Source organism: Rhinopithecus roxellana, chromosome 7 (genome assembly GCF_007565055.1).
Source record: "Rhinopithecus roxellana isolate Shanxi Qingling chromosome 7, ASM756505v1, whole genome shotgun sequence".
NCBI classification, from domain to species: Eukaryota; Metazoa; Chordata; class Mammalia; order Primates; family Cercopithecidae; genus Rhinopithecus; species Rhinopithecus roxellana.
Genome location: NC_044555.1, coordinates 56,196,584 through 56,215,395, shown reverse-complemented (window position 1 = coordinate 56,215,395; position 18,812 = coordinate 56,196,584). Strand labels below are relative to the sequence as shown.

General features: G+C 41.4%; 1 protein-coding gene across 8 annotated transcripts in view; it reads right to left on the bottom strand.

The window, feature by feature from the left end:
* Nucleotides 1–2,509: 2,509 nt before the first annotated feature.
* ARHGEF6 (Rac/Cdc42 guanine nucleotide exchange factor 6) overlaps nt 2,510–18,812 on the bottom strand; it is a 124,121-nt gene continuing 107,818 nt past the window's right edge. For 4 of the 8 annotated variants that reach the window (XM_030933729.1, XM_030933733.1, XM_030933735.1 and 1 more), the window contains 8 exons: nt 17,738–17,883; nt 16,537–16,674; nt 14,633–14,653; nt 13,326–13,419; nt 12,036–12,125; nt 9,005–9,104; nt 6,451–6,505; nt 2,510–5,144 (listed from right to left, as the gene is read on the bottom strand). In XM_030933729.1, the coding sequence (XP_030789589.1) occupies nt 5,004–5,144; nt 6,451–6,505; nt 9,005–9,104; nt 12,036–12,125; nt 13,326–13,419; nt 14,633–14,653; nt 16,537–16,674; nt 17,738–17,883 (785 nt within the window). In that variant the 3' untranslated portion in view covers nt 2,510–5,003. The remainder of the gene's footprint in view (nt 5,145–6,450; nt 6,506–9,004; nt 9,105–12,035; nt 12,126–13,325; nt 13,420–14,632; nt 14,654–16,536; nt 16,675–17,737; nt 17,884–18,812) is intronic. The other 4 variants (XM_030933730.1, XM_030933736.1, XM_030933731.1 and 1 more) reach the window with 4 other exon arrangements.

Here is an 18,812-nt window from a genome sequence, read left to right as displayed (position 1 = left end):
ACACCTGTCCGCATTCAGTGGTGCAAGTGGACAGTGTGCCATCTTAAATGGTTGAAACCTCTGAGACCAAAGAGGATGCCTGGCAACCCAGGTATACATGAGAGCCCTTGCTCATGTACTAGATCAAAGACCACACCCAATGTGAAGCAAAGTGAAACCAAAAAAAAGAAAGAAAGAAAGAAAGAAAGAAAGAAAGAAAGAAAGAAAGAAAGAAAGAAAGAAAGAAAGAAAGAAAGAAAGAAAGAAAGAAAGGAAGAAAGAAAGAAAGAAAAAGCAAACATTACAGTAGACCTGTGGATAGCAAAGACCCTTTTTTTATGGTATAGTTTTATTGTCAAAAACTGTTAAGCGCAGGGGGCTTGGAGTTGCCAAATTTTTCGGTAGGTTTGAGAAGATATATATGTGTGTTTGTGTGTGTGTGTATATATATATATGGACGGATTCTTACTCTGTCTCCAGGCTGGAGTGCAATGGCGCGATCTCTGCTCACTGCAACCTCTGCCTCCTGGGTTCAAGCAATTCCCCTGCCTCAGCCTCCCGAGTAGCTGGGGCTACAGGTGCGTGCCATCACGCCCAGCTAATTTTTTTTTTTTTTTTTTTTTTTTTTTTTTTTTTGTATTTTAGTAGAGATGGGGTTTCACCATGTTGGCCAGAATGGCCTCGATCTCATGACCTCGTAATCCACCCACCCCAGCCTCCCAAAGTGCTGGGATTACAGGCGTGAGCCACCATGCCCAGCCGAAGTTCTATATTTAGGAATGTTTCTTTAAAAGACGATGACCATTGATTTCCAGTCTAAGGAGCATCAGTACACAAACTTCCCCCTTCCGTATTACACTTTCGCACTCCTCTGAGTCATTCTTCAAGCAACTCAGCAACTTTCAGGAAAACTAGCTAAAAATGTAGTTATTTTTCCCTGCCCCACTCCTGCAGTTCCACTGAGTTATCTATAAGGTAGCTGCATCCATGGGTCTGGAGATTAGGAGAAAAGTCAGAATGGAAAACTGTGGACACTGATAAATGAAGTTATGGGGGTAGTCAAGGTTGTCCAGGAATAGTCTACAGATTGGAAGAGACGAAGAAAAGAGGATCAGCAATGTTCAGGGGACAGCCAAATGAGGCAGGTCCAGCAAAGGAGACTGAGGGATGACTGAATGAATGCCAAGAAAGTGTGGGCTCATGAAAACCAAGGAAGAAGAGATTTATCAAGAAGGCAAGGGTCAAATACTGCAGAGACGTCAAGATGAGGATCAAAAGCCCATGGATTTGTCAATTATAAACTTAATGGTGACTTCACAAAGGTGGATGGCTGAGGTAGGAACCTTAGCATGAACCAAGTGCACAGGAGGATATGTGACAGAGACAGCATGAGTCCGACAGGCAGACAGACTAGGGTTTCAAATCCCAGCTCCACCATGTACTATCATGTTACTCAACATCTCTGTGCCTCTGTTCATTTATAAGTGGAGATAACAATAGTAAATACTTAATAAGGTTGTTTTGAGGCTTATATGAGCTTAATGGTGTAAACCACTAGTACAGTGCCTAGCACACATGAGGTGCCATGTTCTATCTATTGGCTCAGAGCAGGAATCATAAACCACTGAAGGTATCTCATGCAGGAAGATAATTAGTTGTCTACAAAACCACTGGGCTACAGAAGTGGAAGTAGGGGGAAGTCAGGAGGCTGCCACTGGACTAATGGCTTCAAGGTCATATCATTGCAGTTGTGATCCACATGTTAGGAGGCTACTGCCACCACTACAGTCTCTCACTCACAAAGCTGTAAATAGACACACTGGAATGTGGAGTACAAAAGCCACAAACACATCTTTGGAATCGCCTGCTGGCCACCAAACCCCAAGAAGATAGCCTCTGCCCAACTTAAGCCTTCCAAATTTTGTTGGCAAAAGTGAACATGTATCTGAATCCACATTTTATCCAGAACCCTAGCTGGAAGGGAGTCTGGGAAATGGATTTTTCAGTCTTTATGTTTTTGGAAAGAAACAGAAAAGGGGTAGGAATGCATGTGGAGCAGCAGATAATTTCCACCTCATCAATCTTTAAGTGGAACGAATATTTTCATCCTGAGTGCTGACACCAGCATTCCAACTGTGGTCAAAATATAGGATTATCACTGATTGACAAAATCCTGCCAAATTCAAAGAGGAATCAGGACAGGAATAAATATCAAGGGATAAACTTGAGCAGGAAAATATATTTTTCTCTAATATTGAAAAGCAGATGGTGAGCAGGGATATAGTTTATAGGTTTATAGGTTTGGGCCAGAAGAAGAGAGGCAGAGAAGTTAAGGGAGGTTCTATCTCAGGCCATGTATTATCTCTGTAAAGTTGGGAGCAAATGTCATCTGCCCTGAGTGAAAAAGGCTGAGACTGGCTAGAGGGCTTGGTGAGAGCAGACTAGCTAATGAGGGAAATGAGAGAGGAAGCTGACACAGCACAAGAAATCTTTCTGCACACCGGCTAGCAAAAAAAGAAGCAAAAGACTTATTTTTATAAAGCACTGTTTATTTTTATGTATTGAAAATGTCCGTTTTAAAAGTCTTCAAAATAAAAACAAGTTAGAAAATTTGAGCTTGTGTTAAGAAGGGACAGGACAGAAAAGGAACTGAAAGGCCTCTACGGGCAGCAGTTTAATTACAGGGCAACAGGAACCCATTTATAGAGTATTGTAAACAACACAACTATGGCGACACTGCTCTCAGGTTAACATGGCTTCATTTCCTTTATATTATTGTTTAGTGTGTAAGCATGGTTACCACTCTGCACAAGCTTTGTTACCCAGAGTACCGAGGGCCCCTCATCAGAAGGGCCCAGTCCCCAAAACATGCATATGTACACATCACTATAAAATGAAGACCTTTCAATATTTTCAGCAATCAACTAAAGTATTTCATAATCACAAAAATGTTTCCTACAGATGCAGTTTGCACATTTATTGCAAGCCATTGACTAACCACAGAATGGGCAGATGTGAAGATCTGTGTTGATGTTGTTATTGGTGGTGGTAGTAGTGATGATGTTTTTAATTTTTAAGTGAAGGATGTTATATCTAAATGGCTGTGCTAAAAAACAGAACAACAGTCATTCCTAGAAATTTCTTTACTCTTCAGCTTCCAAACACGGCTGTGTGTGGTTGGCTGATGTTGGACTGCAAGAATAGTCCATTTCCTGTGGATGGTGTAATTTCTGCTGTGCAGCAAGCAGACAACAGCCCTGTACCACATAGCTATGGGACCTTGAGAGTCTCAGTACCAAAAATAAAAAGGGCTCCTCAGCAAGCTAGGGGTTTCAAACTTCAAGTTTTGCTTTTTCAAAGACAGGGGTGTCTCAGGTTGGAGTGCAGTGGTGTCATCACAGCTCACTGCAGCCTTGACCTCCTGGGCTCAAATGATCCTCCCACCTCAGCCTCCTGAGTAGCTGGGACCACAGGTGTGGGCCACCATGCCTGGCTTCAAGTTTGGTTTTTAAACATTTGCAAAACCCACATTTATAGTCATCCATCAAATATATTATAAAGGCAATTTTGATCAGCCCTTTGGCCTCACTTTCCAGTGACCTTCCCCATCTCGCCAAATTTCTCTTGTCTTTGGGGAAGAGAGGGGTGAGTAGCACTGAGCCTTAGACCAACTTTCAATGGTGCTGAATTTGGATGTGTGCTGTTCTGTGACTGTCTTCTAAACCTGGTTTCTCACGGTTCTAGTTTCTGGGATAAAGTGGATGGTATGATTCAACGAGCAACTTGAGTTAATCAGTCCAAATAATCCAGCACACAGCTACTAGAGGGGCCCTTTTGTTCTGGATGTACAAACTGGACCAGAAGCATATTTCTGCAAATACTGCTTAGAGTCCCACCCAAAGAGGCCAATGAATATTACAACTTCTCACAGCATATATGAGAGAGTAATAAAGTGAACGAAAACTGTCTACTAGGGCACAATATCTCCTTAATGCAGATTGTTTTGAAGGATAAAAGGTCACAGTTTGAATATGCAACGTACATAAAGTAACTGCTCACAGTCTAACTACATTTTTTTAAAAGTAAGCAAAGGACATACATACTAGTTTACACACCACTTGGTATGGCTGGCTAAAAGCACTGGGGAAATAGAAAACTTACACACTAGGCAGAAGATGAGGGAAAGAAACCTATCATGCAATGGGAAAAGGCGGTCAACTCTGCTACTGAAAGGGAGGATTGTCCAGTAGAATTTGCTGATGGATTTGATGTTGGTGTGGGTGACCAGAGCTTCTGCCCCCCTGAGTTACAGTTTACATGACACAAAAGGAATAAGGGTACTACAGTTTTCTTGGTCTTAGAGACAACATAGGGCAGTAATTTTAAAACCTGTGATTGAGGGGAGGCATGTGATGGTCTAAGGAAGGGCAGCTGGATCACTGGGCAGATGTGTTTGTCTTTCATCCTACCCTAGCCATAGTCTGGAATATTTGCCTTCAGTAAATTAAGTACTAAGAGGCTTGCAGGTACAGGAAAGCACTGGGGGAAAAGTTGGGTTCACATTTAATAAGCCTTGGCCAGCTGCTTTGCAAGGGCAGCCAGCCCAAAGAATGTGACCTGAGGGCAATGGCTGTTGCAGAGGCACTGTGAACTGAAGGCAATCTGAAGACCTTTTAAGTAACTGGCCTGTGTTCCCTTTCTCTTTCTCACTGAATGGAAAAGACTCTGGGGCCATTTCTACCACCACCTCCTGCTTTTTCCCCTGTTGAAAAAGAAATGAACAGCCAACCAATAACCAAACAACAGCAAATGCCCAAGCGCGCACACGTGCGCACACACGCACACAGAGCGGGGAGAGAGAGAGAGAGAAGAGAGAGGGAGGGAGGAAGGGAGGGAGAGAGAGAGAGAGAATGAGACTCAAACACAAAACAAAAGCCAAAGAAGTGAGCAAACTGAGTCAAATCATTCAGCGGGACATTTCAAGATGCCCTGAAGGCACACTCCACCCCGTGGCACAGTGATGGTTATGGAAGAATTGAGGTCTTGCTACTGGACTCGGCTCGAATACACTCATCTGTTTGCTTCAAAAGCCTCCGCACCAGCTTTTCTAGGTCCCTTCTTGACTTCAATTCTTCTTCCAGGCATTGCTTCATTCTTTTATTTTCCTATGATGGGGAAAGATTTGTTGATTACGAAACAGAGGGCGGCCCTTCCAAGGGCTCCTCCTGCTCATCCTCGGGGCAGCTTTCATCACTGACTCTCTTTCCTTCCTCAACCTTCCCTCCCTCAGCATCTATGACAAAGCAGCCTGTCAATCCTCCTGCCTGTCTCTGGGAAACCTTTTGGATTCTTCTTCCCTGCCCTGACCCTCTTCTAATTTAACTCGCTTTTCACTTAGTGTCACTTCTCTTTCAATCCAAGTGTCTATTAAGGGGACTCCCAAATACCTCTGGTACTGACCTCATCTCCTGAGAATCAGGTCCACAATCTCAACTGCCAGCCTGGTATTTCTTTTTATTATTATTGTTATTTTGAGAGATGGGGTCTCACTCTTTCGCCAGGCTGGAGTGCAGTGACATAATCATGGCTCACTGCAGCCTCAAACTCCCGGGCTTAAGTGATCCTCTCACATACCTGAGATTACCTGGCAGCAGCTTGGTATTTCCACCTAGATATGTCACCTTAAACTAATCAGGTCCTAAAGTGAACTCAGTATCTCTCTCAACACCCCACACTTCTCCTCCTCCTGTGATTATTGATCCCCATGAAGGAGCACCACCATATGCAACTAGACACCCTGGGAAGAAGCTTCATCTTTAATCCCTGGCTCTTTCTTAATCTCAAAAATCACATTATCCTTGTCCATAGGTTCAAACTCTGCAATATGCCATCCTTTACATTCGTTTTCCTCCTCCCCAGCCTCATTGCCCTGCCTCAGTTCAAGACTCTGACAGGTCTCACCCTGAGTTTTGTAAGAACCTCCTAAGTGGTCTTCTAGTCCCTGATCTCTCTCCCCTCCCATCCATCCTTCACTCTGTCACCAGATACAGTCAGTCCTCACATACAAGGCACAGTGTGACAGTGTCCATCACTGAGCCATATCGGCAGTGATGCTGGACCACATCGGCAGAAAAGCCCACAAACCATGATTAATGGTTCTCTTTACACTTACACACTGATGAATGACTAGTCTTTTCTTAAAGTCTGTTTATGGATGTCAGAGAACAGGAAAGTTGTAACTAACTTTGGGACTCTATTGTGAACTACTACATAGAAATACAGGCAAGACTCAGAAATTTAAATTCAAGGCTACATGATAAAATCAACAAAACCTACCTTGGTGACACAAGGAAAATAAAAATGCCCCCTCACTACCTTCCTCCTAGGCCTTCCCTGAAAGCATGGGCAGTGTGAGGCAAGGAAAAGAGAATGGTTCTGTCACCCAAGAAAATGACTTTTATATTTTATTACCTGCTTCAGTTCTTTGACCTCGTCCTTCAAGGCGTAAACAGTATCGACAAGGCTCCTAGAACATAAAGATAAAATTCAGAGACAAATGGCTTGCACTGAGGTACTGTTAAAATACTTAACAATAAAAGCCACTTTATAACAATACAGATCCTGAAAAACAGTGAACTTTCTAGCTGATTGGGAATGGTACTGCTCTAAATGGCTTCCATCTTCTTTATTTTGGTGGAAGAACAACCGCCACCACACATGCTTAGCTAAATGCAATGTCATTACGCTTTTTCTATACTTCCCTTCTCCTTTTCTACTCACTTCCCAGCTTGAGTGAACAAAACACAAGAGACTAGGGCCCATCACTAAGTTTTTCTTTTTCTAGCTTTGTTGAGGGATAATTGACAAAGGTGTACAATGTGATGTCTTGATATATGTATACATTGTGAAGTGGTTACCACAATCAAGCTAATTAACATATCCATCTCCTCACATAGTTACCTTTTGTATGTGTGTGGCAGAAACACTCAAAATCTACACTCTTAGCAAATTTCAAGTATACTGCATTGTAAACTATACAGTCTTCCCTCCCTCGGTATCCATGGGGTATTGGTTCTAGGACCCCCATGGATACCAAAATCCACAAATGCTCAAGTCCTTAATATAAAATGGCATAGCATTTGCATATAACCAATGCACATCCTCTCACATACTTTAAATTATATCTAGATTACTTATCATACCTAATACAATGTAAATGCCATGTAAATAGTGGTTATACCATATGACTTAGGAAAAAACAATATGGTATAACACAGTGCATACATATATCAAGACATTACATTGAACACCTTTGTCAATTATCTCTCAACAAAGATGGAAAAAGAAAACCTTTATTAGGTATGAAAAAAATCTGTACATGTTCAATACAGATGCAACCATCCATTTTTTCTGAAATTTTTTTTTTTTGATCTGGGGTTGGTTGAATCCACAGATGCAGAGCCCATGCATGCAGAGGGCCAACTGTAGTCAACATACTGTACATTAGTTCTCCAGAACTTATTCATTCTGCATACCTGAGATTTGGTACCCTTTGACCAACATCTCCCCATTTCCCCTTTCCCCTCAGTCCCTAGAAACAACCATTCTGCTCTCTGTTTTTAGGAGTTCGATGTTTTCACTTCCCATCATAAGGTTTTGATTTCTCTAGCTTTGGGGCAGGAATGAACATCACCTATCATATAATGAGAGGTATCAGAAGACTGCCTATTCTACAATATCTGTGCTGTGACATTGCCCTCCTCAGTTCTCCACTGCACATGACACAAAGTCAGAGGCATTCTTTCTGGAATATCCCAGTCAAATATTACCCAAAAAAGGATGAAGCACCCTGGCTGGGTTGCGTAATAGCCTTTTCCTCTCTGGGTCTCTCCCTGGACAAAGATTTTGGAGAGCTAAGTTTTGGTTCTGATCCTGCCACTTACTAGTCCTCTGTTCTCCGGGAACCAGTTTCCTTCTCATCCTCCCTTCGTCTTAGTTTATTTACATGCAAAATGGGGATAATAGCACATTTTCTGAAAACCTCACAAAGTTGTAAAAATGAATATAGTTATAATAAGAATTAACTATCATTATTTATTGAGTGCTAGCCTTTATACTTACTTCATTTAACCTCACAACAACCCTGAAAGCATTACCATCATCCTTATTTTACAGATGAGGAAACTGAGGCACAGAGAGGTGAAGCAACTTGCCCCAGGTCACACAGCTAATGAGTAGCAGAATTGGGAGCTGAACCACACTGTTTTTCGCTTGAGCCCAAGTACTTAACCATTTTGCTGTATCACTTCACACACCAGATGTAAAATGCATTGACAGTGCCAAGCACCTTGAAATATGCTGTCCCATGCAAATTTAGGCCTGACTTCAGAAATGACTCAAGTTTAGACAAATGAATTATTTGGCTACTTTGTGTTAATTTTACGAGCCAGAAGGTACTTAACCTGATTTTCCCCCATTAGGTCACCCACACTACTGTGTAAAGGTAAGTCAGAGACATAATTTCCCTGAACTTCCTGTACCTCAGTTTCTTTATCTGTGAAAGTGGTGAGAGTAATGTTTATCTAACCGGATTGCTGTAGGATTTTAAATGATGTCAAATATGTGAAAGCACAGCTTCTGACTCAAAAAACATGTGAGTGGCATCTGTCTGGGCAGGGAAATCGGTTCTTTGGCTGGAATTCCCAATTACTTCCTAAACCCATCCAGGTCACTGATGTTCCCATGTGCTCAGAAGCAGCTTAATGGCTGGGGAGCTGGCTACAAGGGTAGCTGCCAGCTGGAGCTGCTTTGGAGGGCTCTGTCACCTCTGCCTTTCCTTCCTCCTTCGTTTTGTTAGTGGGCAGCCCTCTAAAGTCTCCCAAATGCATGCTCAGCAAAGCAGGCCACATTCCCAGATAAGCAGGGGTTGTCCCTCATCACAGACTCTCCATGTGCCCCACTGTCCTACCAGACCTTCTTGCCAGCTCCAAGATAAACCAGGCAAGGTTTTGCCTGCTCTACTCACTTTTCTTCCATGATGGTCTGGCCGTTGCTTCTGGTTTCTTCAATGATGAGTTTCTCTTCCTCAGGAAGTAGGACTTGGGGAATGGAATCTTTTCGAGTACCTACAAACAAGGGTTGCAAGAGGGAAGAGGAGGGAGAGTTACTAGTGAAGAGTAGAAATAGTGAGTGCTACGTTGCTTTCCACTATTGTTACAGAAGGGTCTTTGTTCATAGCATGTTGCTACATTACACCCAAAGGACAGTCACCCATCATTTGCTGACTAAATTTTCCTGACATGAGAATTCTAAATGGCCAAATACACTGATTCAATCTTCCCAAGGTGGGAAGCATTTTGTATTCAGAAAAATAAAGCAAAAGAGCCCCTGTAATACCTGTCCACAACCAAAACCTCCATTCTTTCCTGTTTTGCCTCCTCCAGAGCAAAGAGCTGACCAGTGATCACTCTTCCCTGCAAATCCCCAGGAAGGACACACTACATCCTATGCCACAGTGTTTTGTCATTGTAGTAAAAGTCAGGTTGACAGTAGCACTGCACTGAAACACAATGTGCTTTAAGGGCCTCAGAAGCATCATCACTCCCATTTGTTCTCTCTACAGTCTTATAGGGTAAGGTAGATATGCCTCCTAAGACCATTTTAATCAAGGGTGGAGTGAGGTTTGGAGATTATCACATCATCAGCAAAGATGCAGATGTCCTCTGCTCAGAATGTCTCCAGGCTCTGGGACAGAAGAGGTGACACAACAGGCATGGGGACCCAACCAAACAGCTCTCCTGCACCTCCCTCACTCTGGATCCTTCCTCTCAGAGCTCAAGTGCTTAATCTTTGGTCTCCCTGAGTCACTGGCTTCCTCTCTTCTAGGCCAAGTTCCTTCAGAGGTGTGCACACTCACTGCCTTCACTTGACCACCTCCCCTTTCTTGAGGTGAGATGTGTCTCTGCCTTCTCCAGTGCCTAGCACTTTGTAGGTGCTTAATACAGGTGGCCCCCCATATCCGCAGGTTTCACATCTGCGGATTCAACCAACCATGCATTGAAAATATTCAGAAAAAATAAAAAGCAATACAAATTTAAAACCCAATGCAGTATAACAACCATTTACATAGCATTTACATTTATTAGGTATGATAAGCAATCTAGAGATGATTTAAAGTATATGGGAAGATGTATGCAGGTGATATGCAAATACTCCACCATTTTACATCAGGGACTTGAGCATTGTCAGATTTTGTTATCTCTGGGGGTCCTGGAGCCAATCCCCTGCAGATACCAAGGGACGAATATAAGTGGAAAGCAAACTGACTGAATGACTGTCTGAAAGCAGTAAGAGCCGATGGTAGTCAGTTCTAGAGAAACAGGACTTCCAGTTAGAGAGGGATAGAGGATAGGAGGTCACCACGATGCTAAATGATCTGCTGTGTGACAAGCACAGTGCCAGACATCTTCCACGTGTAAAAGGTTGGGTAGGGAGCAAGGGTGAAGATGTGTCTTTTTAAGCCAGAATAACTGGCTGCACCTCCCAGCTGCAGACCCATCCACTCTGTCAAATGTAAAAATAGGTGGTGCAAGAGGAGATGAGGTCAGATTTTGTAGAAGGGATGCTTCTGGTATCTCTTTGTCCCCCTCTCTTCTCTAGTTCTCAAAACAAAAACTGCCCTCACTTTCCTCTCCTGGCTCCTTGAAACATGTTATCAGAGCTGTGCGTGCCCAAAGCCACAGCCAGGTTTTCTCTGTGAAGCAGAGTGTGACAGTCCTCTCTTCATGGCCAAATGTGTCAACTTTCACATTGAATTCCCTCTTTCTTTCTTTCTTTCTTTCTTTCTTTCTTTCTTTCTTTCTTTCTTTCTTTCTTTCTTTCTTTCTTTCTTTCTTTCTTTCTTTCTTCTTTCTTTCTTTCTCTTTCTTTCTTCCTCTCTCTCTCTTTTAATTTTTTTTTTTGATGGAGTCTCACTCTGTCACTGGAGTGCAGTGGTCCAATCTTGGTTCACTGCAACCTCCACCTCCCGGGTTCAAGCGATTCTCCTGCCTCAGCCTCCCAAGTAGCTGGGACTACAGGTGTGCGCTATCACACCCAGCTAACTTTTGTGTTTTTAGTAAACACAGGGTTTTGCTATGTTGCCCAGGCTGGTCTTGAACTCCTGGCCTCAAGGGATCTGCCTGCCTTGGCCTCCCAAAGTGCTGAATTACAGGCGTGAGCCATCATGCCCAGTAGAATGCTTCCTTTATGTCAGCCTTAGAGATGCATTACTTTGAAAGAATATGTCAAGGCACCTAAGAAATCCCCTCCCACATTCAAATGATTGGTCACTGGCTGTCCAAAATTCATTTCTTACACAGGTGCAAAAACCTCACAAAAGGTATTCTGAATGTCTATAATAATGGGAGACAAAAGACATAATCGAAGTGACCTGGCTTTTAAAAAGCATAAAGATGAATCAGAAAATATTATCTCGCTTTCGTTTGTAACCTGAAAGTTGTTTGGGGAAATACCCTAACCCAATAGCTCCCTGATAAATTGTATACATTTTGGACAACCTCTGCTAAGCAGCTACATTTCCAGATTTTCAGAGCAACTTTGAAACTTGAGTTTGGTGAAGATTGCTCTTTTAAATATGCAGCTGATCAAAGATAGTATTTTGACTTCCTTTCCAAATCTGCCTATAAGAAGAGATTAGCATCAGTTCACAGACACAGGAACTCTCTGGGCCCTTTAATTCCTAACTAGTGTTGGTGAAGGTATCTGTGTACTTCAAAGGAGAACAACTTTTAAAAATTTTTTTCACTTCTATCACCTCCAACTCTTTTACTCTTGCATCTCTCTTTCTGGGTGAAAAACAACAGTGGGTAAACAAACCGCTTGGTAGCTAAAACCACCTTATCTGAAAGATGCAGTCCTACACCACTCCTCTGCACCAAGTCACCTGCTTTCCACACCCTGCAACCCGTCTGGGTTGCTTTTCTCTTTTTCTAAAAGACACTAAGCAGTAAAGAAGAAACGTCACTCACTAGAGAAAGTAGTTTGGGGGAACCTACTTGAGCCATGGCCTTGTTGAAAGTTTGCACTGGTGCAGTAGGCTTCGATCACTTTAAGGATCTGAGCATCCTCTTCCAGAGCAGCTGTACCTGTGAAAATTAATTCATCATGACTTTTCATAGATACATGCCTTTCGACCCTCAAAATGATGCAGTGCACTCTACTGCCTGGGACTGGCTTCTCTGACCAGTAGAGTTTATGAAAGGCAGGAGAAAGAGCTGTCCAATGCTGTTTATGGAGAAGAGTGACAGCATTCTCATGGAGCTTTGGAGTCAGCCTCAGTGAGCTCAGCTTAGTGCAGGGCCTACTCCTGAAGCCCAGAGCTCTACACTGGGAACCAGGGTAGCGGGGTGGTGTTCTGTCAGTGGTCTCAGTGAGGCCAAAATCATAGCACTGAGCTAGTTGCTAGCTTAGCTCCCATCGATATACCCCAGCCTTCCTCTCCTTTAAATTTCAAGGTTCGCCTTTAGGAAGCTTTCCCTCATTAACCCCACCCAATTTTCTAACCAGTCAGCGTAGTCACTCATTCTCCCTCCCCCCTCCTCTTCTACTCCAAACTCATTCTTGCAATGGCTGGATGGCAGCACCCTGTGAACATGCCAATGTGCATAACTAGGTGTGGGGTGGAGGGTGAGGCATGCCAAAGCTGGGGTGGAGCAAATATTTATCCAAACTATATTCCCAGCTGATACACATAATTCTGCCACCTCTTTGTGAGACACCGCTTACTCCTTCACATGTGTCCTAAAGTACCTTGTGTCCCAAAGTACCTTGTTGACAGCCTCATAGCCAAATATGTCCATATCGACTGGCTGATTACTTTGCAGTCTGTCTCCAAATGAAGCCATGTTTCTAGATGTGGGCAGGCTGATTCCCTGAGTAACTAAGCATCACTGAGCATGGGACTTCGGGAAGGACTTCAGCCTTCGGGTCTATTTAGTCTATCTCCCTAGAGAAAAATATCTCAAGTATCAGAAACTAAGAGGGAAAAAAAATGTATCCGTAAGAAATGGGTCCCTTTAGAGGTTCTAAACCAGGTGAGGCAAAATGCTCAACACAAAAATGATACAGATGACATCTGCCTGAGATGACATGAAGTGCAGCTGTAAGAAGCTTATTCAAATGTTTAAGAAGTGACCAAAGCTTTCCATGCATTCTTCTTTATATGTAAAAGACGATGTCAAGAAAACATTGCTCCAATCATCTGCTTTCAAATAAATCCTCACATAAAAGAAGATTCTCATGTTAATTTATTCATAAACAACTTTCAGAAAGTACAGAACACATACTTTTCCTAATCACATATTCCTCCTCTGATGGTTTTCTTTCAGTCTTCCTTTTATGAAGAAATTTCTTCATCGTTTTAGGGCTTTTACTAGACTCCTGTAAGGACAGAGGTTTCTTAATGAATTAAAATTCTTCCTCAAAAACAAAAGTAAAAGCACGAGTGAAACTAAATAGAATTCCTCTCCCTTATTTTGACAGTCTCAGTTAGGAGTACATCAATGTTTAACACTATGCACAATTAAAATGGTTCCAATAAACTCTAAAAGGTTAAATAAAACAGAGGCAATGACATTATCCTCTCAATTTGCACACAGGTGGGACTAAGAGTGCAGTGTGCCTACTGAAGATGTGGCAGATTCTCCTGGAGGCCAAATGGCTTTAGGGAACCATCTGCAGAGAAAGTAAGGGATATCCCCCTAAAAACGTAACAGTATTCCTAATTTGGCTTACATTCCCCACTGATACAGTTTTAGGGGAACTAAGCCACTGTAACCACTAATGTAGTATTGATCACTTTTCAAAGAGCTTCGGAGCTACTTAAATAATTCTGCCTTAGAAACAGTCCCACAAAGAAGAATATAATTTCCATTTGTGAGACAGGAAAACTAAGGCAGAGAGACTAAGTCATTTTTCCGCAGTCAGAGAGAAGAATCAAATGAAGGATTTCCTAATAAATAATTTTGGGTTAGAAGTAACACACCCACAGCCAAACTTAATTTTCCATATATAAAGCCATGTATTTAACTAGTAGACAAAATAAATGTATTGAATTTGTTTTTGCCACATGAGTAACCAGCAGGTCAAAAAAATACTCATTGACAATATCCTTAATCCTTAATCCAATAATCTGTAAACAGATTAGCAACTTAGACTTAGGAAAAATCTCTCATGATCACCTTATCCCAACTTTCCAAGAAATGTGTATACATGGAGAATGGATATTAATTATTAATAGTAGCTTAAAAATATAGGAAACAAATCATTTAATTTATTTCACTCAGCCACAGTACTTATACTTGAAAAAAGACAGATATGAAAAACTCTCACATGACAAAAACAACAGGAAAAAGCAGCATTTTTTAAAAACGCAGGAAAATGGGGCATTTTAGGGCATTATGACATTTTTATATGTATTTCACACAAGCCTGCTTTTTCAACAAAGTACTTACATGCCAGAATTGCATCTTCATATTTTAGCCACCAATTATAACAAGGGACAAAACAAGCATAAGGGAAAGCTTCATTCATCAAAGGTTACAGCACAGCATTATGATGTCACTGTAAGCCAAAGATATTGTTCTACCCTTACCTTTAAGATATAAGACATCCTCTAAAATGAATATGTAAAGAAAGAGAAGATGAGCGTGAGAGGTCGATGGTTATAATGACCAAATCCACTTATCAATAATTCTAAAACAACATTTGAAATGTTAGTGTTATCATAAATTACACGGAGGGAATATAATCACATTTCCCACATTAGTTTCAGATGCAATATTATCATGCAAAAGCCTGAGGAATACAGTTCTGTGCAGAATAACAAATGCTGAAAACAACTGAAATACATACTATCTAGTAGGAATATATTAATTTTTTTTTTTTTTTTTGAGACGGAGTCTCGCTCTATCACCCGGGCTGGAGTGCAGTGGCCGGATCTCAGCTCACTGCAAGCTCCGCCTCCCGGGTTCACGCCATTCTCCTGCCTCAGCCTCCCCAGTAGCTGGGACTACAGGCGCCCGCCACCTCGCCCGGCTAGTTTTTTGTATTTTTTAATAGAGACGGGGTTTCACCATGTTAGCCAGGATAGTCTCGATCTCCTGACCTCATGATCCGCCCGTCTCGGCCTCCCAAAGTGCTGGGATTACAGGCTTGAGCCACCGCGCCCGGCCGCAGGAATATATTAATAACTCTTTTCCCCCAGCAGAAACGAAGTGATCATGCCTTAGTTTTAATAGATTAGTTATGTGAAGGATTAAGTCAACTTTACTCTTCAAAGCTCACCTTAATTTGAACTTAGTAACTGATAATTACAAAATATCCATCATTAAAAAGGAGACCTAGGTAACTATGAAGTGGCACTCCTGGTTTACATAATCAAAGAAGAAAATTGGATGATTGCAAGAATTGCAGGTAAATTTCCAAAGTAAATCTATGGGACTGCTTCCTGACCAAATTCTAAATAGAGTTATATAACAAAGATTCAGTTCAGTTTGTCCTATCATGTCAAGTTGAAAGGATCAAAAAATCATCCAGTGTCCAAATATTGTCTTATTTTTACTGCACTTAGAGTTGGTAGCAACAATTAATCGAAACAAAAGCATGGTGGTTTAAATCAAAACACTCAAAATTGAGCTGAGTCTGCATCACTCATCAAAACACACATTTGATCTAGAATATATGCTGCCTTTGCCCCATAATTCTAAGACTCATCTCATAACTGTCACAAACTTAATCTTCACCCAACAAGACTGATTTAAAGAACAGTTACTAATAAATGAGTATCTTTTCTGAAATCTGAAATGATTTGAGACAGGTTAGGGATAAAGCCACTGTTTGGATGGAAAAGTAATACTCCACACAGTTACAGAAGCTAGTGAGTGACACTTCCTGACTGCAACTTCAAGAGAAAAAAAAAATACACAAAACCTTTAAATCCCCACACTACCCAAATATCAAATGGCCTTTAAGGTTGTCTCTGAGAAGCCTCTTTTAAAAAGACACTCCTTTCATCAAATTCTTTTCTCATTCCAATTGAAGCAAATATCACTTTTATAGTTTGGACTCATAGCTTGGTCCCATAACACTTTACTAATTTGGTTCAAATTGATCAAAATGATCCCAAATGCTGAATTAGGTCTGCTTCATTGGCAACTCAACTACAATGAAGTGGCTCTTGTTTGAGATTTGTGTACATTATTAATGAATCTAAAGAATTACCATAATAATCATTAAGGTAAACCAGAGGCACTTCAGGAGGAGACTGGGAACACTCAGGCAGTGCACATAGATCCTGTAGATATTCAGTACATATTTGCAGATGGATAATGGGAAACGGAAAATTAAGAAACCAAACAAATCACTGAGTCTAGCAATTCAAGACTGACTCACATATACCACCTATCTTAAATTCTAGCACATTCCCACAGAACTATTTGTAATAAGCTATGAAATTAACTTGTCAGAAGCATTTTATACCATAGGTAGCAAAATTACCTCTTTATAACCTAGTGCTGCTGATGGTCTAAGTGGAGGTGCAGGTCGTAGACAACTTAAACTCCACGGTTTTATAATTTGAGGAGGCTCCAAGGGTCCTCGGGGCTGTCCAGTAGAGCTAAAAGACTGGGAAAATGTCTGATGAGATGTTGGCAATCTGCCATCTGAACCCGACCTTATGCCACACAGTGAGAGAACAACAATAGCTTCATTGGATCAGCAAAGACAGCCATAGAAAGGGATAGACGGAAGAACAAAAGTCTCCAGTTTGAGAACTGGCTCTTTCCAGTCAAGATTACGGGGTCTCTAAGAAACAGCACAAAATTGACTCAACATTCCATGATCCTGTCCTCTCTTTCTCATCTGGAATTTAATTAATTTAATTTTCTTTCCTCTGTAAGGAAGGAAAATGGAGTAGCAGTCAACATTTGAGTACAGTGATATGTTTGGCACTCTGGTAGGTGCTTAAATAGATTATTTCATGAAAACAGCCTAAAACATAGACTCAGTCAAGTGAAGTAACTAACTAGTAATTGGCAAAGCCAAGATTTGAACCCAGATCTGAAGCCAAAGCCCATATTCTTCCGACAACAACACACAGTGCTCAAAACTGGAATTTTGGCATCATAGGTTTGTATGTTAACAAACAACACAGCGTATCTTCCATCTCACTCAGCAAGTACAGTAAAATCTCATCAATTCAAATTCCAAAGTCTAAATTTGTGATAACTCAGAAAGAGACAATGCTAAAAGTTTACCTTTGAAGAAGGTTACTGAGCAAATGTGAGAGCATGAGTGAGATGACATGGAGATGTTTAAGTACTTAGGGAGGTAAACTATCGGTTTCTACTTAGCCCATTGTTAGTAGGACAGTAACCACTGCTCATTGAAATAAGCCTTGCTTATCATTAAAATATTTTAGCAGGACTTCTGGTTAGAAATACTTTGCTAGCAGTTAGTTGGGGTACCTGAATACTGTCAAACAGAACTGCACACCTCTAAGTAAACCTTTTCATTAATTTGGATGGGCCTCATAATGAGAAATCAGAATGAGTGAGGTTTAACTGTACTTCAAAATCTACAAATATAGGCTGCCCAAAAGGCTGAGGGTGTGCTTGCTGCTTCTTCTAAATAAGTCTCCAGCAGGCAGGAGTTGATGAAAGACTCAATAATCTCTGGACAGAACACATGGACTACTTACGGAATGAGCACTGCATGATGACGATGAGGTTTTGGATAATGAACTGCAAGAGGCAGGTCCTCTGATCAGTCTGTTCAGCTGCTCCAACCATTCCTGGAAGTCCTGGTTATTGTTGCAATGGACCACAATTCTCTCCACCATGTTACCTACATCCCCCAATTATGATCAATTTGAAAACAGAAGGCAAGGAAAAACTTGAGCTTCTCCCATTCATAAATACACTTCATGCAACTAGGACTTGGGTGTGTATTTTCAGGGGTTTTCATACCTATGGGATAACCCTGTTGAAATTTCTATAGCAGAAACAGATAACCTGTGATGATAAAGTAAATAAATATTCATGTCTGATTTAGAAAACTATCCTTGATTTTTACTGCTTACAGAAGCTTAAAAGTAGTGTAAAACTTCACTATATACAAACTTGCAATCCAAAAACGTAAGCACATAGCCCATCTAGTTAAGTCTAAAGTGGGAATATTGTACTGGTTCCCCCAGTATCAACGTTGGAACAAGATCCAACTAAGACTGTTTACAACCTTTTGGCAAATACCAAACCTTAGGCTCCTTCTTGGGAAAGAAGAGGGTAAGGCCATGATCCCAGTCTTAGCCACTGTGCCGTATCAGCACCAATAGTGAAGCCACTACATATAAATGACACAGGCCTGGCAAAAGGGATCATAAGCTAAAATGTCAGGGAGCATTACTGAAGCCTGGCATTATGCTCAATTTGTGAAGAAAGTTTGATGTCTTTTCAGAACTTTTTAGAAATACAACCAAATCTTACTAACTCATGGGCTGATGATAAAATTGCTGATAAAAGTCCATATCTTTGGCTCCTCTGCCACCAGGGAACAAATGACAGAGGGGTAGAAAACTGCATTTACATCAGTCCATTTTGTTATTCCTTAGCTCTCACAAGTAGCTCTTATGCAACAGAAGATTGAAACTAATGGCAAAGCCATGGCTTTTGAATGAGAGGAGACTTCTCTGTGCTATTGCTGTACCCTAATTATCCCAGGAAATGGAATATACTTTGCCATGCCTGTGTAAAATGTGCTCGTGGCCTATGTAACTG